The following is a 24,430-nucleotide window of genomic DNA, read 5'->3' as shown; positions in this document are numbered from 1 at the left end:
AAGGACCCCCAGGTCCCTCTGCACGTTCCTGTTCACTAAATCTTGTAATTAGAATATCATCCAATTAACATTGTACACCAGAAAATCTGATCCATTGAGCTTTGCAATAGGGCTGCTTTGGATGTTATTCCAAAAGGCAATCTTTTATCATGAAAAAGACCTTTATGATTAATGATGGTAAACAATGATTGCAATTCAGTGACTACATACACCTGTAAACACGCTTGTAAAAGATCAATCTTGCTGAATTTCTGCTCACCTGATAACCCAGCAATGAGATCTTCTATTAAAGGAAGCGGATATCGATCAGCACTCAACACTGGATTTATGATTGTTTTAAAGTGACCGCGAATATGACCTGAACGGAACCATCTGGTTTCATGACAGGTACAATGGGGGTAGCCCAGTCACTCATTGTAACCATCTCAAACACAAGTCATACTCATCTTTCTTTGACCTTGGGACAAATTGCATATGACACCACTTGGGACTTTGTGATTGACTATTAGGTTTTATCTTGAGTTTCACATGAACTCCCTCCATTGAGCCAAGTTCTCTTCGAAAACACTCTTGGATTTAGCCAGAAGGTGCTGTGAGTCTCTTTTGGTATTTACCAGTCTGTTGACAGCAACCCAGTTCAGCTTTACCTTCTCCAACCATGATCTTCCAAATAGAACTGGAAAATTATCACTGGTCACGTGTTGAGGCAACTCTGCTGTCTGTCCACTCAGCTCTAAGTTGACCATGATCTGGCCTTTTAACAACATGATTTCTTCTGTACACGTCCTTCAAATCACTAGTTTTAAAGGAAGATGCTTCAGCTTTTATCATTATGTAGTTCCAGGAAGTAATGACAGAGCGGTACCAGTATCAAAGAACAAAGAAAAATATAACACAGGAACAAGCCCTTTGGCCCTCCAAGCCTGTGCCGATCATGATGGCCTAACTGAACTAAAAATCAAACCTTCTATCCTTACTCGGTCTGCATCCCTCTGTTCCCTCCCTGTTCATGTACCCATCCAGATGCAACTCAAATGTTGCTAATGTGTCTGCTTCCTCCACCTCCTCCGGCAGCCCAGTCCAGGCACCCACCACTCTTTGTATGAAAAACTTCCCTTGCACATCTCCCTTAAACTGTCCCTTGATCCTGTGCCCCCTTGTAACTGACACTTCCACCCTGGGAAAAAGGTATACTTCCTTTTCCATTTTGACTTAAAAGCTTAGAATTTCCCTTGTCATCTATGGTTCCCGAATCCTGCCATTTTTATCCTTCACTTTTGTGAGGACGTGCCTGTTCTGCACTTCAATCAACCGGCCTTTAAAAGCCTCCCACTTGCCAGATGTGGATTTGCCCTCAAATAGCCACTCCTGAACCACATTCCCCAGTTCCTGTCTAATTTGGGTGTATTTGGCCCTAGCCCAATTAAGCGCCCTCATCCGAGGGCCACTCTTGTCCTTATCCACGACTACCCGAATTAGTGATTAGCGGGGTAAATATGTGGCACTACGGGGATAGAGCCTGGTTGGGATTGTTGTCAATGCAGACTCGATGGGCCAAATGGCCTCCTTCTGCACTGTAGGGTTTCTATGATTACCATATGTTATTACAGCATGACAAATTTAAAAGACAATTTCCATTATAAGTGTGGTCATTGAAATTTAATAAACTTGTGGCATTAAGAACATGGCAACAGCAAGGGCATATAAATGTAAGATATTTTTGTGTTATTATAGTTTTAAAACTTACCATTCTATATCTTGCAATAGGTGACAATAACTTCAAGGCAGTTAGTGTCTCATCTGAGTGGCATTCGGCATTACGAGAAGGACGTTAAGAAGGTCCAGGAGCAGAAACAAAAAGACAAGAGGCTGGTTAAAGATGAGGTGGAGTCCAAAGCTTTCGGTCAAAGTGGCAAAGACAAGAAACCTGCAGAGAAACAGAAAGAGACTTCAGAGAACTCAGGAATGGGAAGGGAGAGTGACAGCAGGAAACACAACAAACACCCCAAATCAGAAAGGGACAACAATGAAGACCCAGGGAAGAACAAAAAAACTCCACAAATCAAGAGCGAGTTTAACCATGAGGAATACTACATTAAGGAGAAGTTTCAGAGTGTTTCAACATCACTGCAGCTCTTTGAGAATGATCCCTTGATATTCAAACCTGGTAAAAAAAAAATTCTCTACTGATCGTAGAACAGAATTCTAGATTTTAATTAAAATGTTGTTAAAATTAAAAATATAATCCTTAAAATGTTCACTGCAGATAATACTGGGATAGAATTGCAGGGTTGGACACTGGTGAAGGAGTTCCGATTGCCTTGGAAACAGGAAATGATTAGGCTTATAACCTTGATGGCGTTTTCATCCTGCTTAACAATGCAACTTTAAGATTATGTCCTCGTATCTGTTATAACGTCTCCCTTTCCCCACCAATCTTTCCCAAAAGCAGTGACTGTTTGGGTTACAGGTTCAAGAGATGTCAGCAATATTGTTCAAATAGCCATTCCTCATGTGTGAACTAAAACAGTGAGAGTGGAACAGCTATTCAGCTGTGGAAGGCATTACACCTAATGCCAGTTATGATATTTTAACCATCCAAGGGGCAGCAGGTGGCATTGTGCTTAGCAATGCTGCCCCACAGCGTCAGGGTCCCGGGTTCCATTCCGGCCTCAGGTCACTGTCTGTGTGGAGTTTGCACATTCTCCCCTGATCTGTGTTGCTTTCCTCCGGGTGCTCCGGTTTCCTCCCACAGTCCAGAGATGTGTGGGTTAGGTTGATTGACCATGATAAATTGTCCCTTTAGTGTTAGAGAGATTAGGTGGGTAAATATATGGGATTTCGGGGATGGGACCTTGGTGGGATTGTTGTTAGTGCAAGCTCAGTGGGCCAAATGGCCTCCTCCTGCACTGTAGATTGTTGACGATGCAGCAAGCTCAGCTGGTATACCTTTCCCCTTCTTTCTTACTCAGACACTGAAAATAGAAATTGGATTTTTATCATTTCTTTAACAACCTCGGGACACCCTGAAATTTTTGAAAGTCAGTGAAGAACTTTTGAAGTGTAGTTATTGTTGTAATTTAGGAAATATGGCAGCCAATGTGAGCATAGCAAACTGTCTGTCTAGACCACACGCTCAAAACTCTGGAGTGAGATTTGAACCCACAACCTTTTGACCAGAGTGCTACCCACTGAACCATGGGTGGCACTCCATCTCAGCCCAGGCTAGGATTCAGCCAGGTTTAGCACTGAATGCGAAACCATTCAATGAGGCTCCTTACAGCGAACTGCAGAAGTACTGATGTCACTTATATTCCAAAGACAGGAAGGAGTTGCCCAGGCCGTCACTCAGGGTCCTCTACAGATGCTCAGATTCAATATCCTGATTTTGTCTGTTCAGGTGTTTATAAAATTAAACGTAGAGCGCCACATTGTGTGGCTGAGGCTGGAGTCTCGCTGTGTGAGGAATTAGCAGGACATTCCCGAGTATTCTTTGTAACCACTGAACTCTCACTGAAAAGGGTGAACAGTAACAATGTCATTACCAGGATGTATTAAAGAGTAATCAGTGACTGACCACATAATATTTCAGTGAAACATCCAGTAGTGATTTATTATTGTCTCAAATTGACTGGTGAAACTGGTCAGTTATAAGCCACCATGTGTCCTTGTTTCCAAATCCATGGATGGCTTTGCTCCTCTCCGTCTTTGTAATCTCCTCCAGCCCCACACTAGATTTCTATCGGAGCTGCACCATTCTGACTTCTTAAGCATCCCTGGTCTTAATCTCTTCAACATTGTTGGCTACCTGGACCCTAAGCTCTGGAATCCCCTCCCCAAATCTCTCTGGCTCTCCACCTCTCTTCCCTCCTTTAAGTTGCTCCGTGAAAGGTACCTCATTGACTAGACTTTTAGCCAATGCTTTATGTGACTCATTAGCATAGTAGGAGTGTAATGAAATAAGGTGCTATGTATTTGTAGGTTGTTGTTGCATTGTTTTCCTAGGTGGACTTTAATAGATTTGGGGAACTGGGTAAGTTCATAAGATATAGGAGCAGAATTAGGCCATTTGGCCCATCAAGTCCACTCCTCTATTTGATCATGGCTGATATTCCACCGCCCCCCACCCCCCCCCCCATAACCTTTCCACCCATTACCAATTAAAAATCTGCCTCACTCTTCCTTAAATTTACTCACTGTCCCAGCATCTATTGTACTTGGCGTAGCAAATTCCACAGTTTCACAACCCTACAGGATCCACTTTGCTTGTTACGTCTTTGAAGAACTCTAGCAAATTAGTCAAGCATGATTTACCCTTCATAAAACCATGTTGACTCTGATGGATAGTGTTTTGACTTTCCAAATGTCCTGATATTGCTTCCTTGATCATTGTTTCTAACAATTCTCACAACTGATGTTAAACTAACCGGTCTGTAATATCCCACCTTTTGCCTCCCTCCCTTTTTGAATAAGGGTGTTACACAGGAAGAACTCTCCCTGTGTCCATGGAATTTTGGAATATTATAATCAATGGAAGCTGCCACTTACTTTAATACCCTCAAATGTAGGCCATCTGGCCCAGGGGACTTGTCTGCACTCAATCCCAATAATTTACTGAGTACCTATTCCCTATCGATGTTGATAGTTCTAAGTTCTATCTTTCCTATTACGTCTGACTTGTCCTTTCCTATAGAAATGGTACTAGAGGCCTTATTGTGGGCGGCACGGTAGCACAGTGGTTAGCACTGCTGCTTCACAGCTCCAGGGTCCTGGGTTTGAGTCCCGGCTCGGGTCACCGTCTGTGTGGAGTTTGCACATTCTCCTCATGTCTGTGTGGGTTTCCTCCGGGTGCTCCGATTTCCTCCCACAGTCCAAAGATGTGCAGGTTAGGTTGATTGTCCATGCTAAGAAATTGCCCCTTAGTATCTAGGGATGCGTAGGTTAAGGGATTAGTGGGTATGTTATGGGGGTAGGGCCTGGATGGGATTCTGTTCGATGCAGACTTGATGGGCCGAAGGGCCTCTTTCTGCACTGTAGGGTTCTTTGATTCTATATATAGTGTTCTCCTCTGTGAAAACTGAGACAAAGTATTGATTAGCATCTCTGCCATTTCAGTGTTCCCCATTATTAACGCTCTGGTCTCATCTCCTAAGGGACCAATGTTCAACTTAGCGACTCGCTTCCCTTTTTTATATGTATAGAAGCTATTGCTATCCTTCTTGATATTTTGCACGAGCTTTCTTTCATAATTTGCCTTAGCTCTTTTTATTACTTTGTTAGTATCCCTTTGTTTATGTTTGAAAGTTTCCCAACCTTCCAGCTTATCACTGGCCTTTGCAATATGGTATACTTTAGCTTTTATCTTTATATTGTCCTTGATCTCCTTGTTTAGCCATTGATGGTTTTTGCCCTCCCTTACCATCTTTCTTCCTCACTGGGGAGGAATTGAGATCTCCTTAAACAACTGCTACTGCCCATCCACCTTTTAGCTTTCCTGACCACTCTACTCAGGCCAAATCTGCCCCCATGCCTCTATAATCTCCTTTGTTTAGTTCTAGAACGCTAGTGAGGGACTCCACTTTCTCACCCCCCAAACTGAATTTTGAATTCTATCATTCGATGGTCACTACTCCCTAGAGGATCCTTAACTGTGAGATCATCAATCAATCTCTCCTCACTGCACAATACCATATCCGGAGTAGCCTGCTCCCTGGTTAATTCCACAACATACTGTCCCAAGAAACAATCTCTGATAAGTAAGAGATGTACGTTTAGCAATTTGGATAAATTTTACAACTGAAAACAGCACTGGAATCTGTCTGTGCAGAGAAATCTCTTTGTAATTGTCAAATTCACAAGTGGTGGAGTGTTTTCAGAAGCTGATAAGAAATAGGAGCAGGAGTAGGCCATCTAGCCCTTCGAGCCTGCCCCGCCATTCAATAAGATCATGGCCGATCTGAAGTGGATCAGTTCCACTTTCCCACTTTCTCCCCATAACCCTTAATTCCCTTGTCTGTCAAAAACCTATCTACCTGTGACTTAAATATATTTAGCGAGGCAGCCTCCACCACTTCAACGGGCAGAGAATTCCAGAGATTCATCATCCTTTGAGTGAAGAAGTTCCTCCTCAACTCCGATCTAAACTGCCCCCCCCACTTATCTTGAGGCTGTGCCCTCTAGTCCTGCTGTCCTTTCTGAGCGGGAAGAATCTCTCTACCTCTACCCTATCCATCCCTTTCATTATCTTATACGTCTCTATAAGATCCCCCCTCATCCTTCTAAACTCCAACGAGTACAGACCCAGTCTATTTAGTCTCTCTTCATAGTCCAACCCCCTCATCTCCGGTATCAGCCTAGTGAACCTCCTCTGCACTCCCTCCAAGGCCAAAATATCCTTGCGCAAGTGCGGCGACCAAAACTGCACACAGTACTCCAGCTGCGGCCTCACCAGTGCCCTGTACAGTTGCAGCAAGACCTCCCTGCTTTTATATTCAATCCCCCTCACTATAAAGGCCAGTATCCCATTCGCCTTCTTGATCACCTGCTGCACCTGCAGGCTGGGTTTTTGCGACTCGTGCACAAGGACCCCCAGGTCCCTCTGCACCGTAGCACGCTGCAGCTTTTCGCCCTTTAAGTAATAATCCCTCCTACTATTATTCCTGCCAAAGTGGATAACCTCACACTTGCTAACATTGTATTCCATCTGCCAGGTCCTTGCCCACTCGCTCAGCCTATCCAGATCCCTCTGCAGACTTTCCACACCCTCCACGCAATTTGCTTTTCCACTTATCTTCGTGTCATCAGCAAATTTCGACACCCTACACTCAGCCCCCTCCTCCAGATCATCTATATGAATGGTAAATAGCTGAGGCTATAAATAGTAAATAGCTGATATTGCTTCTATCACAAGTTGCTACAAAGTCTAATGCCACTGTCCTTCTCTTATGTTTTCAAGGAAGTCAGTTCCTGTATTCGACACATGCTTGGACCCTTCTCAGTGCTGTGGTGGAGGGAGCTTCTGAGCAGAATTTCTTACAAGTAATGAAGAAGGTGTTCAGGGATCTTGACATGCTCAGCACCGTGCCAGATGAATATGAGCCGATCATATACAACCGATCAAGGTAGTGTTCCTTAGTGAAGGCGACACAGTTAGCACTGCTGTCTAACCCAAGACACCCAAGTTCGATTCCCGACTTGGGTGACTGTCTATGTGGAGTTTGTACGTCCTCCCCATGTCTGCGTGGGTTTCTTTTGGATGCTCTGTTTTCCTCCCACAGAGGGAATAAGGAATCAAAATGGTTACCAATTACTTGGGTATAAAACTTTCAGGAAGAAAAAATAGTGGCATTAATTAGAGATAATATCACAGTGCCAGAGAGTAACGTTTAACCAAATGTGTGTTCCAATCCATTTGATTGCTCTGAGGAATAGCAACTTCCCCAAAGGGAAGAGAATAGGATAAGGAATGTTCCGTAAGAATCATCATAGAAGTCCTACATTGTAGAAGAGGCCATTTGGCCTATCAAGTCTGGACCGACTCTCTGACTAGAGTATCTTATCCAGGCCCTCTATGCCCTATCCATAGCTAATTCCACTAACTTACACATCTTGATGCAATTTAGTGTGGCCAATCCACCTAACCTGCACATCTTTGAAATGTAGGAGGAAACCAGAGCACCCGGAGGAAACCCAGGCAGATATGGGGAGAACATGCAAGCTCCATACAGACAGTAACCCAAGGCTGGTATTGAACTTGGGTCCTTGGCGCTGAACAGAAGACTCTCTCTGGATTTCGTGGTGATAGTTGCAGGTATAAGCTTCAGACATAGAACATAGAACATTACAGTGCAGAACAGGCCCTTCGGCCCACGATGTTGCGCCGACCAGTTAAAAAACAATGACCCTCTAACCTAAACCAAACCCTTTCCATCCATAAACCTATCCACGGATCTCTTAAACGCCCCCAAACTAGGCTCATTTACAACTGCAGCAGGCAGGGCATTCCAATCCCTCACCACCCTCTGGGCAAAGAACCTACCCCTGACATCCGTCCTATAACTACCACCCCTTAATTTAAAGCCATGCCCCCTCGTGCTAGCTTTCTCCATCCGAGGAAAAAGGCTATCTCTGTCCACCCTATCTAAACCTCTAATCATCTTATATATGTTTCAATAAGGTCCCCTCGCAGCCGCCTTCTTTCTAACGAAAACAACCTCAAATCCCTCAGTCTCTCCTCATAGGACCTCCCCTCCATACCAGGCAACATCCTGGTAAACCTCCTCTGCACCCTCTCCAAAGCCTCCACATCCTTCCTATAATGTGGGGACCAGAACTGCACACAATACTCCAAGTGTGGACGCACCAGAGTTGTGTACAGTTGCAACGTGACGCTGCGGCTCCTAAATTCAATCCCCCTACCAATAAACGCCAAGACACCGTATGCCTTCCTAACAACCCTATCTACTTGATTCCCAACTTTCAGGGATCTATGTACACATACACCTAGATCCCTCTGTTCATCCACACTATTCAGAGTCCTACCGTTAGCCCTATACTCTACACATCCATTATTCCTGCCAAAGTGAATTACCTTGTTTCACTGCTGGTGTGTAAAGGACTTGGACCTTTCCCAGGCTGAATATTGTTAGTTGCAGGCCCTAATTTTCCAGAGTTGCTTTCTCCTGGATTGAGGATGTCACCCTTTGTTACAGTCTCTCCACCATCAACCTTTCCTTGAGAGTTCCGGTGGATTGGTATGCAGATGAGCTCATTAGGTTGGACCAAATCCAAAAGAAACTTGATCCACAATAACTTTCATTTCCAAAACTTGTCATTGCCTTCAAGAACGTGGCAGAAGGTTTAAGTTTATTTATGAGTCACAAATAAGGCTTACGTTAACTCTGCAATGAAGTTACTGTGAAATTCCCCCAGTCACCACATTCCGGCACCTTTATGAGTCAGACCGTGGGAGGTAACTGGAGCACCTGGACGAAACCCACACAGACACGAGGAGAACGTGCGGACTCCACACAGACAGTGACCCAAGCTGGGAATCGAACCCGGGTCCCTGGTGCTGTGAGGCACCACTGTGCCGCTGAGGGAGAATTTAGCATGGCCAATGCACCCAACCCGCACATCTATGATCTTTCTTGTAAATTCTGAATTGTTCCACAGCTAATGTGCTGAATTGTATACTTAAATTACTCGAGAACTCCACAACTCTTGATAAGAGCACATGGGACTAAATAGTGGAAAATTACAATGGTCACCAGCACAATAAATAGAATGTGCCAATCCCTTAAAACAATGTCCTTCTGATGTAGCAACAACTTAAACTGATACTTCGAAGAACAATACAGCCCAGGAACAGGCACTTTGGCCCAGTAAACCTGTATATGATGCATTTCTTAACTTTTGCCTCCGCATAGTCCATATCCCTCTATTCCTTACCTATTCATCTATCTGTCAAGATGCTGTACAAGAGGCATCTTGACAATATGTGAACCAGCAGGGAATAGAACGATATAACAGCAAGTGTATTTGTATCTGCTTCTACTCTCTCGTCTGGTAGCGTAATCCTGGCACTTACCACCCTGTGTGTAACAAATGGCATGTTGGCACTGTGCTTAGCATTGCTGCGTCACAACTTCAGGGACCCAGGTTCGATTCCCAGCTTGGGTCACTGTCTGTGTGGAGTTTGCCCGTTTTCTCCACGTCAGCACGGGTTTCCTCTGGGTGCTCAGTTCCTACCACAGTCCAAAAGTTGTGCTGGTTAAGAGCATTGGCCACGCTAAATCCTCCCTCAGTGTATCTGAACAGGTGCCAGATTGTGACAACTGGAGGATTTTCACATTAACTTCATTGCAGTGGCTTATACTTAATAAGTAAGCTTATTTGTGACCATAATAAACAAATTTAAACTTGCTTCTCAACCTCCTTTAAACTTCCCCCTTTCACCATTGACATTTCTACTTTGAAAAATGACTCTGACTATTCATTGTCTCTCATAATTCTGTAAAGTTGTATCAGGTCAGCTCCTCAGCCTCTGATATTCACGTGGAAACAAACCAAGTTTGTCTAATCTCTCCTCATAGCTAATACCCTCCAATCCAGGCAATATCTCGGTAAACCTTTTCTGTACCCTCTCCTCGAGGTTGCACCTCAGTAAAGGAGACACGGGTTCGGCTTCTTCACAAACTACCTTTATTTCTTTAATCCAACTCCACGTGCAATTCTCCATCAACACCCAGTGCCACCTGGAGCCCCTTTATATATCAGTGACTTCTGTTGAATAATTGATGTCAAATTAGGACTTAACTGGAAGGTCTGTTAACCCATTTCTCCAAAGTCTGCCGTTACCATGGTAGTATGGCAACCAGAAATGTGTGCAATGTTCTAAAGGTGGCCTAACTACATTTCTATACAGCTGTAACCTGACTTGTACAATGCCTGATGTGGAGATGCCGGCGTTGGACTGGGGTAAACACAGTAAAAAGTCTGTAAAAAGTTTACTTTTTACAGTTTACAGTAAAAAGTTTTGGGGTTTGTCCTTCGGGACAAACCTCGAAAGCTAGTGAGTTTACTATCAAATAAATCGGTTGGACTTAAACCTGGTGTTGCCAGACTTTTTACGTTGTACAATGCCTTACATGAACTGAGGACATCCCAAAGCACTTTGCAGCTCGTCAGTTACTTTCTAAAGTGTTGTCATTGTAAAGTAGATGTCACAATAATTAACTAGCGAAACACCTTGGAAAGGGTGTGTTAAGGATCTGGATTTGTGCCAGTTCTTTTGAGCAGTGCTGCTGCCAGGATCGCCTTCCTGAAGATTGTCACTTTATGTGAAGCCCCTTTAAGGGATGTATTGTTTCCCATAGAAATCAACGTTAAAGCCAGAGGTAGGTGCCTGAGAACATTTGTTTCCTCAGAAACGTCCATGTAAAAATTGAAACACTGTACCATACAGTCTGGAATTCTGTAACGTGCAGTTAGTGATTTAAAATTGCTGCCCTGTCTGCAGGCTGCAGTCGAGCAGAGACCTCTTTAAAACACCAAGACTGACATTGGCGGCATGGTAGCACAGTGGGTTAGCACGGCTGCTTCACAGCTCCAGGGACCCAGGTTCGATTCCCGGCTCGGGTCACTGTCTGTGTGGAGTTTGCACATTCTCCCCGTGTCTGTGTGGGCTTGCTCTGGTTTCCTCCCACAGTCCAAAGATGTGCGGGTTAGGTGGATTGGCCGGGCTAAATTGTCTCATTAGTATCCTGGGATGCGTAGGTGAGGGATTAGCGGATAAATGTAGAGGGATAGGGCGCGGGTGGGATTGTGGTCGGTGTAGACTCGATGGGCCGAATGGCCTCTTTCTGTACTGTAGGGATTCTATTCTATTGGTCAGCCGGCAGGATGTTCTGGTCTTACCTGTGGCAGCCCTGCAAACAGCAGCGGGATTGGAATATCCCACCACTGGCCTCTGTAAAACAACACTGCAGGACAGGACGGGGGGGTGTAAATGATGGAAAATCCCACCCCCTGATTTTATGACAGGTGCCTCAAACACCGGTATTGTCCAATCCAGTACAGAGCCATAGCACTGTATAGCAAAGAGTTCTTTGAAAAATACAAAAATATAACACTTCCTCAGCTAGAGTCATAGAGGTTTACAGCATGGAGACAGGCCCTTCAGCCCAACTTGTCCATGCTGTCCCTTTTTCTAACCCCTAGGCTAGTCCCCATTGCTATGTCCTGTTGCAGCAGCAAAGTTCAGCGTCGATCCAGTGGAGTGGAGAATTCTCCCAAAGCACAAAGTTCACAGAATTTCTCAACCATTACAAGATACAGTTTAAAAAAAAAATTTGAACATGAAGTTTAGATTCAGTTTAGGGGAGTAATTCTCAAATATAAAGAAAGAACAAAATGGCACTAATTACAGCCGGGCTCAGGACACCACACTGTAAATGGAACACAGACATAAGAGATAAAGCACCTTAAGATGAAACTGCTTTAAAAGGGAACACTTAAAACAGGGATTCACTGTATTTTTGCAGGCAAGTGGGTCTGAAGGGACTAGCTGAAATTAACACCTTAACTTGAGATGCAAGTTGATTCTAAGAGACAAAGCATTTCTTTGAGGTTTCTGCTACTTTCCTCCTTTGAGACGGGTTAGCTGTCATTCCCCCCCTTCCCCAGGTTTTAATCAGAAGTCATTGTGTGCAGTCAGACAGAACGGAGTGTGTGAAAAGACTGATATGTGAGCTTGCTGCTGTATGCAAAAAATACTCATAACACAATGTCCCTTTTCATCAGTATAATTGAACATGTGCAAGGTGCTTGAAGGTGAGGTTCTTTGCCTCACTGCACTTTAATGAATGCTTCAAATAGAGTGAGCAAAAAGGGGAAGAATAAATTAAACTCGGATGGATTGGAACCATGCCATGTCTGACATTGAAGTATAGTGATTACCGATTAGTCAAAATAAAGCACCTTTCATAACTTTGGGGTGTCCCTATGCCAATGAGGTACTTTGAATATTGTAGTGTTGGAAATGGGGTAGCCAGTTTGGTTAGAATCCCTACAGTACAGAAAGAGGCCATTTGGCCCATCGAGTCTGCACTGACCGCAATCCCACCCAGGTCCTACCCCCCATATCCCTACATATTATACCCATTAATCCCTCTAACCTACACATCCCTGGACACTAAGGGGCAATTTCTTAGCACGGCCAATCAACCTAACCCGCACATCTTTTGGACTGTGGGAGGAAACTGGAGCACCCGGAGGAAACCCACACAGACAGTGACCCGAGCCGGGAATCAAACCCAGGTCCCTGGAGCTGTGAAGCAGCAGTGCTAACCCACTGTGCTACCGTGCCCGCCCTGATGTCCTTACTGATCTGTCAGTTTCTGACTGTCCTTTCATCCATCTCTCCTGCTTGTCTAGTTGTTATAATTTTATCCGACCATTTCTTTCCTCCTCCTGCTCTTCCAGGAAATTGCAAATGAATCTGAGGTGACACTGAGGGAAAAGGAAAGTTGTCTGGTTTGGGATGGACTGCCTGTGAGGGAGGTGGAAACTGATATAGTTGCAGACAGCAATTGGATAAATTGCGGTGAAAACATTCATGGGGGTATAGGATATCAGCGAGAGGATTGTGACCAATTGGATAGCTGTTTGAAAGAGCCAGCAGAGAATCGCCTGCTCTTGTTTGGGTGTTCTAAGGTTCGGTAACTCGGGTCAAATGATATTACAGATATGGATAGGGGCTGCAATAAGGTTGTTAAAAAAGAAATGTTACCCGGGTATGGGTGCCACTGGCTAGACCAGCATCTGTTGTCCATCCCTAATTGCCCTTGAGAAGGTGGTGGTGAGCTGCCTTCTTGAATCAGAGCGGCCCAAGTGATACAAGTACACCCACTGTTAGGGGAGGGAGGATTTACAGGGCCAATGATAATGAAGGAATGGTGATATATTTCCCAGTCAGGATGGTGAGTGGCTTGGAGAAGATCTTGCAGGTGTCATGTTCCCAGATTCCCAAACTACCCTGGTCCAGGCTGACAGACGTGTGTTTCGAAGGTGGTGTTGAAGGTGCCTTGGTGAGTTGCTGCAGTGCACCTTGTGCTTGGTACGCATTGCTGTGTGTTGGTATTGGAGGAAGTGAATATTTAAGTTGGTGGAAGGAATGCCAAGCAAGCAGATTGCTTTGTCCTGGATAGTGTTGAGTTTCTTGAATGGTGTTGGAGATGGAGCCTTCAGGACGAGTGGAGAGTGTTCTACACAATCCTGACTTGTGAATGAGGCCAAGCGGTGAGCAGGTCCATAGTCACGGACCAGAGACCAGTGTCGTTCACCCGTCACACCTTGGTGCCTCTCAGTTGGGTAAATTGTGATTTGGAATATCACGAAAGTGACCATTCCTGTTCTGCTACAATATGTGTTAATATCAGGGAAGATTGAACAGGCCGGAGCTCTCTGGCAAACCGAGGGTGAAGTTGACACGGCTGAGGGTTTAAAATGACGAGGGAGCTTATTAGGGAAGATGTAGAAAAGATGTTTCCACTTGTGGAGGGAGCCCGTAAAAATATAATTCACTAATTAATCCAATAAGCAATACCAGAGAAACACCTTTCCCCAGGTGCTGGTCATGTGGATAGAGACAGAGAATGGTCATGGTGAATGGGACAGGCCAGGCTTGGCCAACATTCCCACTCGGAATGGGAGCGGCACGCCTCCATTTTTATTCCTCACTCAAGGCCAATGAACAATGAAATTTCCGGAAAATATGGTTTACTGCAAGAATTGGCCAAATTTCAAAAATAAAGTTGAGTTTTTCAGAAAATAAATAATTATTCGGCTCAGCAATGTCAAGTGAGTTTTTTAATTAATTATCTTTTTGTAGCTTTAATAATGTCCAGAGTGTGGGAGGGTCTGTGTGTACACATGTGGGTGTGCGTACGTGTTGGAGAGAGTGACCCTCTCGCACCCACCCCCTTGCGCCACCCCCACTCTCTCATTCCCCCCCCCCATCCTCTTGCACCCCCCAACCTTTTGCTCCCCCCCCCCCCATCTCTCTCCCCCCCCACCCCATCTCTCTCCCCCCCCACCCCATCTCTCTCTCCCCCCGACCCCATCTCTCTCCTCCCCCCCCACCCCATCTCTCTCTCCCCCCCCCACCCCGTCTCTCTCTCCCCCACCCCCGTCTCTCTCTCCCCTCCTCCCCCCCACCCCCTCTCTCTCCCCCCCACCCCGTCTCTCTCTCCCCCCCACCCCGTCTCTCTCTCCCCCCCCACCCCGTCTCTCTCTCCCCCCCACCCCGTCTCTCTCTCCCCCCCACCCCGTCTCTCTCTCCCCCCACCCCGTCTCTCTCTCCCCCCCACCCCGTCTCTCTCTCCCCCCCACCCCGTCTCTCTCTCCCCCCACCCCGTCTCTCTCTCCCCCCCACCCCGTCTCTCTCTCCCCCCCCACCCCGTCTCTCTCCCCCCCCACCTCTCTCCCCCCCCACCCCTCTCTCTCCCCCCCCACCCTCTCTCCCCCCCCCACCCCTTCTCTCCCCCCCCACCCTCTCTCTCTCCCCCCCCCACCCTCTCTCTCTCCCCCCCCCACCCTCTCTCTCTCCCCCCCCACCCTCTCTCTCTCCCCCCCCCACCCTCTCTCCCCCCTCCCCCCCCTCTCTCTCTCTCTCTCTCTCTCTCTCTCTCTCTCTCTCTCTCTCTCTCTCTGTCTCTCTCTCTCTCTCCCCCCCCCCACCCTCTCTCTCCCCCCCCGTCCCCTCTCTCTCCCCCCCGTCCCCTCTCTCTCCCCCCCCCCGTCCCCTCTCTCTCCCCCCCCGTCCCCTCTCTCTCCCCCCCCGTCCCCTCTCTCTCCCCCCCCGTCCCCTCTCTCTCCCCCCCCGTCCCCTCTCGCTCCCCCCCCGTCCCCTCTCTCTCCCCCCCCCGTCCCCTCTCTCTCCCCCCCGTCCCCTCTCTCTCCCCCCCCCGTCCCCTCTCTCTCCCCCCCCGTCCCCTCTCTCTCCCCCCCGTCCCCTCTCTCTCCCCCCCCGTCCCCTCTCTCTCCCCCCCCGTCCCCTCTCTCTCCCCCCCCCGTCCCCTCTCTCTCCCCCCCCGTCCCCTCTCTCTCCCCCCCCGTCCCCTCTCTCTCCCCCCCGTCCCCTCTCTCTCCCCCCCCCGTCCCCTCTCTCTCCCCCCCCGTCCCCCCTCTCTCCCCCCCCGTCCCCTCTCTCTCCCCCCCCGTCCCCTCTCTCTCCCCCCCCCGTCCCCTCTCTCTCCCCCCCCGTCCCCTCTCTCTCCCCCCCCGTCCCCTCTCTCTCCCCCCCCGTCCCCTCTCTCTCCCCCCCCGTCCCCTCTCTCTCCCCCCCCGTCCCCTCTCTCTCCCCCCCGTCCCCTCTCTCTCCCCCCCCCTCTCTCTCCCCCCCCGTCCCTCTCTCCCCCCGTCCCCTCTCTCTCTCTCTCTCTGTCTCTCTCTCTCTCCCCCCACCCACTCTCTCTCCACCCCTCCACCCTCTCTCTCTTCCCTACCATCTCTTCCTCCCACCTTCTCTTGACCCTCCCCCTCACCCCACCTACTTGCAGCACGGTGTAACAGTGGTTGGTGTTACTGCCCCTCAGCACCAGGGATACAGGCTCAGTTTCAGCCTTGAGGGATTGTCTGTTTGGAGTTTTTGCACACTCTCCCCCTGTCTGCATGGATTTCCTCCGGGTGCTCCGGTTTCCTCCAAAGGTATGTGGGTTAGGTGGATTGATGGGAAGTGTGTGGGGTTGCGGGGATAGCGTGGGTAGTGGACCTGCTTTAGATGCTTTGTCAGAGAACTTGCACAGACTCGATGGGCCAAATGGCCTCTTCTGCACTGTAGGGATTCTATGATTCTTCCATCTTCCCATGTCCCCACCTTCGCATCCCGCCCCCACCTTCTTCCACTACACTCACCCCCCCCCCCGACCCCCTCTCCACCCCACCCCACGGTCTCCCCACACTTTCCATCCAGCTATCTGCTGTGCAGTTGTGACAATGCCAGTGTCTCCCCGAATTTCTCTCGGTTATGTTGGGTGAGGCAGTGCTGGAAAAGATTGCTTGAATTTTGAATTTTGATTGCTGGGAGTTGAACCTGGGGAGGGATTTGAGGATGGATGGAAACGCAGGTTATTTGGAGTTGGTGTGAAGTGAATTACTGCAGCTCTTTACAAAAGAGGTGGACGAGATCTTTAGTGAGAGTAGGGTCAGGTCAGAGTGATGGTGACAGAGCTCAGTGTCACAGTTTGAATTCCGCCTAAACCAGCAGCCCGGGAAAGGCCCAGAGCGGGTGGGGAATGAGGTGAGGCCAAGGGAGAGACCAGGAGTTAGGGAAGAGAGTAAGCCGGAGAATGAGGGTGGGGAAAGTAGCGGGGAGGCAGGGAGAAACTCTGCTTGAGTTAACTTCTGACCTTCACATTCAGCAGGTGAACCTTGTATATCCTCGCACAAAACCCCAGAGGTTCCACCTGGAAAGCTCGCCCCAGCATTGCGAGTGGATGTATCTGGAACATTCTATTGCTCAGTGATAGCATTCTCTCTGCTCAGTTCAAAGACAAGAGACTTGAGTATTTTATCCCAGGCTGACACTTCAGCTCAGTACTGACAGAGAGCGCCTCCTGCTGCTGGTTAGACATCACCACATCAACATTCTTTCAAAAACAAACCCAACATTTACTCCTAATCTACTGGTGCCTTTTTTTCCAAAGTTATGGAATGAAGAAGACTATTCTTCAGCCATCGAGCCTTTTCCTAAGAGCTACCCAGTTAATCCCATTCCCCTCCTCCTCCCTCCCTTATAAATTCCTCCAATCCTTCTGAAATTCCTTATTGATTCTGTTTCCTCACACTTTCAGGCAGTGCATTCCAGGTCATTCCTCCTCTCCCCAAATTTTCTTAAGTCTGCATCCTCTAGTCACTGACTGTCCTGTTTCTCAAACAAAGCCATTCACAAATCTTAAACATCTCTATCCAACCCCCTTTTCTCACCTTCTTTGTTTAACAAGCTCAGCTTGCCCGTTCCCTTTCCTTCAACGGAGTCCCTGGTACCTGGCTCATTCTAGCAAAGCTCTCTCTGAGGCCTTAACATCCTTTATCAAGTGAGGAACGGGAGAACCGGATACGGTATTCCAGCTAAGGCCTAACTAAGTCATTGTGTTTAGTTTTTCTTTGTCATCGGTGGCAGGGACTCACAACCACACTCTGTGTAAAGAAATAGTTACTCTCCTAAAACAAATGTCTTCAGTTGACAATGCCCTCAGTAGTGTCGACCTAATCCTTCCTAAATGTCTCCACACGCTATCCTCCTGAGTGCTCTACATCTACATCAAGCCTTGTTCTAAACTCTCTATGTATCTCAGATTTGGCCCATACATTTTAAAATGATTCATAGAATCCCTACAGTACAGAAGGAGGCCATTTGCCCATCGGGTCTGTCCCAACTACAATCCCACCCAGCTCCGATTCCCGTAACCCCATGCATTTATCCTAGCTAATCCCCCTGACACTAGGGTCAATTTAGCACGGCCAATCCACCCTAACCCACACATCTTTGGACCGTGGGAGGAAACTGGAGCACCCGGAGGAAACCCACGCAGACACGGGGAGAATGTGCAAACTCCGCACAGACAGTGACCCAAGGCTGGAATTGAACCTGGACCCTGGCGCTGTGAGGCAGCAGTGCTAACCACTGTGCCACCGTGATCCCTAATGCTGTAATAACAAAGAACAAAACAGCCCGGGAAACGGGCCCTTCGGCCCAACGAGCCCGTGCCGCCATCTTAACACCACCAGTCCCCCCTCCACCCATGACCCTTATCTATTGTTTTATGGCCATCCACATTGAGGGAAACTAATTTAGGGACAATTTATTCCTGCCAATCAGCCTAATAGCACATCTTTGGGGTGTGGGAGGAAACCGGAGCGCCCGGAGAAAACCCACGCAAGCACGGGGAGAATGCGCAAACTCCCACGGACACCGGCCCAAATCCATGTGTCTGCACAGCAATCAGTGATAGTCACTGAGCTGTCGTCTTGCCCAGTGTCTGGTCCAGTTTAGGCACACACTAACGACATGAAGCACTAGGCCAATCTCGAACAACCAAGAGCAGCCCCAGTACGACCCATCGCGTGTATGCCCCTCGTTGGACAACAAGGCGGACCGACTTAAAACCTGTGAATGAAAAAGAGAAGAAACGTTATTATCATACCATATCCATTTACCTTACCAGGGACGTCCCAATGCTAATGAACCTTATTTAAAATGATTCAGTGTTGTGTAGGATAATGAACTGATTCCCCCGAGGCACTGCTCCCAAGTGGTCCCAAATTAGGAACATTCTCATTTTCGTTGCTAAGATAGAAGTACATTTCTGTGGACTGTCTCTTTAAGGCCTCAATACTAACACTTGCCATAGAGAAACAGCCTAAATCATTACTAGTCAATTATGGGCTGATTATTGAGAGATGTTTCTGTAGTTTGCACAAGTGCACCTAATTTCACCTCTGTGACGTTGCCCGAATCTGCCCCGTGTCTCAGTTCATCCACTGCTAAAACCCTTTATCCTTCCCTTTGTTACCATTAGACTGGATTATTCCAATGTACTCTTGGCTGCTCTCCCATATCCCACCCAACGTGAACTCATCTGTGTTGTAGTGTCTGTGGGTGGGTGTGTGGGTGCAGGGATCAGTTCCATTCGGGAGGTCCACGCGTGCTTTTATTTTTAGGTATGAATCGTAACATTAATACCTAAATAATAATACCGAACCCAACCCCCAACTGCCCACAGCCTAGAACCATAGAATACCAGAGAACCATAGAAAATTACAGCTCAGAAACAGGCCTTTTGGCCCTTCTTGTCTGTTGCCGAACCATTTTCTGCCTAGTCCCACTGACCTGCACCTGTACCATATCCCTCCACACCCCTCTCATCCATGAACCCGTCCAAGTTTTTCTTAAATGTTAAAAGTGACCCCGCATTTATCCGGCAGCTCATTCCACACTTCCACCACTCTCTGTGTGAAGAATCCCCCCCCTAATATTCCCTTTAAACTTTTCCCCTTTCACCCTTAACCCATGCCCTCTGGTTTTTTTCTCCCCTAGCCTCAGTGGAAAAAGCCTGCTTGCATTCACTCTATCTACACCCATCAAAATCTTATACACCTCTATCAAATCTCCCCTCATTCTTCTACGCTCCAGGGAATAAAGTCCTAACCTATTCAATCTCTCTCTGTAACTCAGCTTCTCAAGTCCCAGCAACATCCTTGTGAACCTTCTCTGTGCTCTTTCAACCTTATTTACATCCTTCCTGTAACTAGGTGACCAAAATTGTACACAATACTCTAAATTCGGCCTCACCAATGCCTTATATAACCTCGATGTGGGTATGCCGGCGTTGGACTGGCGTACACACAGTAAAAAGTCTGACAACACCAGGTTTTAGTCCAACCTATTTATTTGATAATATACTCACAAGCTTTCGAGGGGACTGCCTCTTCGTCAGGTGAATGGAGAGTTCTGGCCTCAGACAGAGCATATAAAGCACAGACAGTTTAGAGATTACTGATTAAAATGCGAATCCTTACTCCTAACCTGCTGTTCAAGACCTGAAGTGGCTGATAATGTGAGTGGAAGGAGCACTGATCACAGTTTAAAGAGATGTGTATTGTCTCCAGACAGTACAGTAAGTGAGGTTTTGCAAACCCAGGCAAGTCACGGGGGTTACAGATAGTGCGACATGAACCCAAGATCCCTGTTGAGACCGTCCTCATGTGTGCGGAACTTGGCTATCAGTCTCTGCTCAGCGACTCTGCGCTGTCGTATGTCGTGAAGGCCGCCTTGGAGAACGTTTACCCGAAGGTCAGAGGCTGAATGCCCGTGACCACTGAAGTGTTCGCCAACAGGAAGGGAACAGTCTTGCCTGGTGATTGTCGAGCGATGTTCATTCATCCGTTGTCGTAGCGTCTGCATGGTCTCCCCAATGTACCATGCTTCGGGACATCCTTTCTTGCAACGTATCAGGTAGACAATGTTGGCCGAGTTGCAAGAGTATTTACCATGTACCTGGTGGACGGTATTCTCACGTGTGATGATGGTATCCGTGTCGATGATCCGGCATGTCTTGCAGAGGTTGCTGTGACAGGGTTGTGTGGTGTTGTGGTCACTGTTCTCCTGAAGGCTGGGTAGTTTGCTGCGAACAATGGTCTGTTTGAGGTTGTGTGGTTGTCTGAAAGCAAGAAGTGGGGGTGTTGGGATGGCCCTGGCGAGATGTTCGTCTTCATCAATGATATGTTGAAGACTCCGGAGAAGATGTCGTAGCTTCTCCGCTCCGGGGAAGTACTGGACGACGAAGGGTACTCTGTCCACTGTGTCCTGTGTTTGCCTTCTGAGGAGATCGGTGCGGTTTTTCGCTGTGGCGCATCGGAACTGCCGATCTATGAGTCGAGCACCATATCCTGTTCTTACGAGGGCATCTTTCAGGGTCTGGAGGTGTCTGTCACGATCCTCCTCATCTGAGCAAATCCTGTGTATACGGAGGGCTTGTCCATAGGGAATAGCTTCTTTAACATGTTTAGGGTGGAAACTGGAGAAGTGGAGCATTGTGAGATTGTCTGTGGGCTTGCGGTACAGTGAGGTGCTGAGGTGACCGTCCTTAATGGAGATGCGTGTGTCCAAGAATGCAACTGATTCTGGGGAATAGTCCATGGTGAGTCTGATGGTGGGGTGGAATTTGTTGATATCATCATATAGTTGTTTCAGTGATTGTTCACCATGAGGCCAAAGGAAGAAAATGTCATCGATGTATCTAGTGTACAGCATCGGTTGAAGATTCTGTGCAGTGAAGAAGTCTTGTTCGAACCTGTGCATGAAGATGTTGGCATATTGAGGTGCAAATTTGGTCCCCATGGCTGTTCCATGTGTCTGGATGAAAAACTGGTTGTTGAAGGTGAAGACATTGTGGTCCAGGATAAAGCGGATGAGTTGTAAAATTGCATCTGGAAACTGGCAGTTGTCAGCATTGAGTACTGAGGCAGTCGCAGCAATGCCATCGTTGTGGCCTTCACAACACACGACAGCGCAGAGTCGCTGAACAGAGACTGATAGCCAAGTTCCGCACACATGAGGACGGTCTCAACAGGGATCTTGGGTTCATGTCGCACTATCTGTAACCCCCGTGACTTGCCTGGGTTTGCAAAACCTCACTTACTGTACTGTCTGGAGACAATACACATCTCTTTAAACTGTGATCAGTGCTCCTTCCACACACATTATCAGCCACTTCAGGTCTTGAACAGCAGGTTAGGTGTAAGGATTTGCATTTTAATCAGTAATCTCTAAACTGTCTGTGCTTTATATGCTCTGTCTGAGGCCAGAACTCTCCATTCACCTGACGAAGAGGCAGTCCCCTCGAAAGCTTGTGAGTATATTATCAAATAAATTGGTTGGACTAAAACCTGGTGTTGTCAGACTTCTTATTATATAACCTCACCATAACACTCCAACTTTTATACTCGATACTCCGATTTATAAAGGCCAATGTACCAAAAGCACTCTGTACGACCCTATCCACCTGTGACACCACTTTTAGGGAATTCTGTACCCGTATTCCCAGATCCCTCTGTTCAACTGCACTCTTCAGAGTCCTACTATTTACCCTGTACGTTCTACCTTGGTTTGTCCTTCCAAAGTGCAATACCTCATACTTGTCTGCGTTAAATTCCATCTGCCATTTTTCAGCCCATTTTTCTAGTTGGTCCAAATCCCTCTACAAGCTTTGAAAACCTTCCTCACTGTCCACTACACCTCCAATCTTTGTATCATCAGCAAATTTGCTGATCCAATTTACCACATTATCATCCAGATCATTGATATGGATGACAAACAACAATGGACCCAACACTGATCCCTGTGGCACTCCACTAGTCACAGGCCTCCACTCAGAGAAGCAATCCTCCACTACCACTCTCTGGCTTCTTCCATTGAGCCAGTGTCTAATCCAATTTACACCCTCCCCATCTATACCTAGCGACTGAACCTTCCTAACTAACCTCCCATGAGGAACCTTGTCAAAGGCCTTGCTGAAATCCATATAGACAACATCCACCACCTTCCCTTCATCCACTTTCCTGGTGACCTCGAAAAACTCTAATAGATTGGTCAAACACGACCTACCACACACAAAGCCATGTTGACTCTCCCTAATAAGTCCCTGTCCATCCAAGTACTTGTGGTGAGCTCAGTGATGTCATGGAGTGATCACATGACCATCCCCTTAAAGGGGCCACACCACACAGTAATTCCCCATCTACACAACATCCCTCCCCCTTTATTTCTAAACCCTGACAGAGGGGTTTATACATAGCACCACCTAACCGAGTACATGTTAAGGTATGCAATTGGACTAAATGCAATACAATCAAAAGGAGAGGCAATCAAGAGGCCATCGCACCCTCTCTGGCTGTGTCTGTCGCTCAGGCACATCACGTTTCTTCCCTTGGAGGGATTACTCAGTCGTCCCCAATAAGGGAATTGGCAGCGATGATAAAATCACTCATCCCTTTGGACTGGTCTGCCACTCCAGTAGCAGCAGGTCCAACGACGTGAACTAAAGAGGGTGGTTCGTCCCGTGATGGTTCTGACGAGCCACTGTGGACAGGCAGCACCTGGTCAGCGTGGCATCTCCAAACTGGCTCATCGGTGGTTTGGATTGTGTATGAAACGGGGCCAGTCTGAGCCAAGGCAATTGCAGGTACCCACTTCTGCTGGGTGGTATAGCTGTGTGCCAACACCCACTCCCCTTGGTGAAACAAGCATTGTTAGGCACTCACTAGTCTCCTGGCTATTTGTAACTGTCTGTTACACTCTATTATCGCCGATGTCTCTAGGGGTGTTAACAGATCAAACTCTGTGTGGTTGCGTGTGCGGTATTCCTGTAGGATGCCAAAAAATACCATTGAGACATTGGATTAACAATCCTTGGTCTTAGACATTTTCAGTGCATGTTTCAGGGATTGCACCAATCTTTCAGCTAACCCATTAGTAACTGGGTGATAGGGTGCTGATTTCATATTTTGGATACTTTGGGGTGGCACAGTGGGTTAGCACTGCTGCTTCACAGCTCCAGGGACTGGGTTCGATTCCCAGCTCGGGTCACTGTCTGTGTGGAGTTTGCACATTCTCCCCGTGCCTGCGTGGGTTTCCTCCGGGTGCTCCGGTTTCCTCCCACAGTCCAAAGATGTGCGGGTTAGGTTGATTGGCCATGTGGAAAAAAAAATGCCCTTAGTGTCCTGAGATGTGTAGGTTAGAGGGATTAGTGGGTAAATATGTAGGGATATGGGGGTAGGGCCTGGGTGGGATTGTGGTCGGTGCAGACTCGATGGGCCGAATGGCCTCTTTCTGTACTGTAGAGTTTCTATGATTTCTATGATACCATTCCCCTTGAGGAAATTTTCAAATTCTTGCAATGTAAATCGTGGCCTGTTGTCACTGACAACTTGTTCCAGCGTGTCAAACCTGGCAAAAGTCTCCTCCAGTTTCTCAATGGTTTTCTCCGTGTTGGTGAATTTCATTGCGACTATTCCCGGCCACTCAGGGTGTGCGTTGACCATGACCAAGAGCATTTATTCCTCCACTGGACTGGTGAAATCGATACGTAGGCGTTGCCATGGCATTTTGGGCCATTCCTAAGGGTGCATCATCATTCCTCATCTGATTACATGACTGGCATTGTCCCACTTTTTCTTCTATTTGGATGTCCAGACCTGGCCATCAAAAGTAACTCCAAGCAAGTTCTTTGATCCGCACCATGCTAGGATGCCTTTTGTGGAACTGCTCCAATAGTTTACGTCGTAAATTTGGAGGGATTATTGCTCCAATTCCCCATAACACAAATCACTGTTAATTCTAGCTTCTGTTCCATGTATGGTTTTAGAT

At 47.4% G+C, this 24,430-nt stretch overlaps 1 protein-coding gene across 2 annotated transcripts in view; it reads left to right on the top strand.

Moving 5' to 3' along the window:
• The window catches only part of lactb (lactamase, beta), a 67,199-nt gene that overhangs the window by 30,327 nt on the left and 12,442 nt on the right, over positions 1 to 24,430 (top strand). For both annotated transcript variants that reach the window (XM_080216207.1, XM_080216208.1), the window contains exons 4-5: positions 1,768 to 2,167; positions 6,956 to 7,121. In XM_080216207.1, the coding sequence (XP_080072333.1) occupies positions 1,768 to 2,167; positions 6,956 to 7,121 (566 nt within the window). The remainder of the gene's footprint in view (positions 1 to 1,767; positions 2,168 to 6,955; positions 7,122 to 24,430) is intronic.

The sequence above is a fragment of the Carcharhinus amblyrhynchos genome, chromosome 32 (assembly GCF_965287045.1).
Source record: "Carcharhinus amblyrhynchos chromosome 32, sCarAmb.v2.hapA, whole genome shotgun sequence".
NCBI lineage: Eukaryota > Metazoa > Chordata > Chondrichthyes > Carcharhiniformes > Carcharhinidae > Carcharhinus > Carcharhinus amblyrhynchos.
This window is presented reverse-complemented; position numbering and strand designations above follow the sequence as displayed.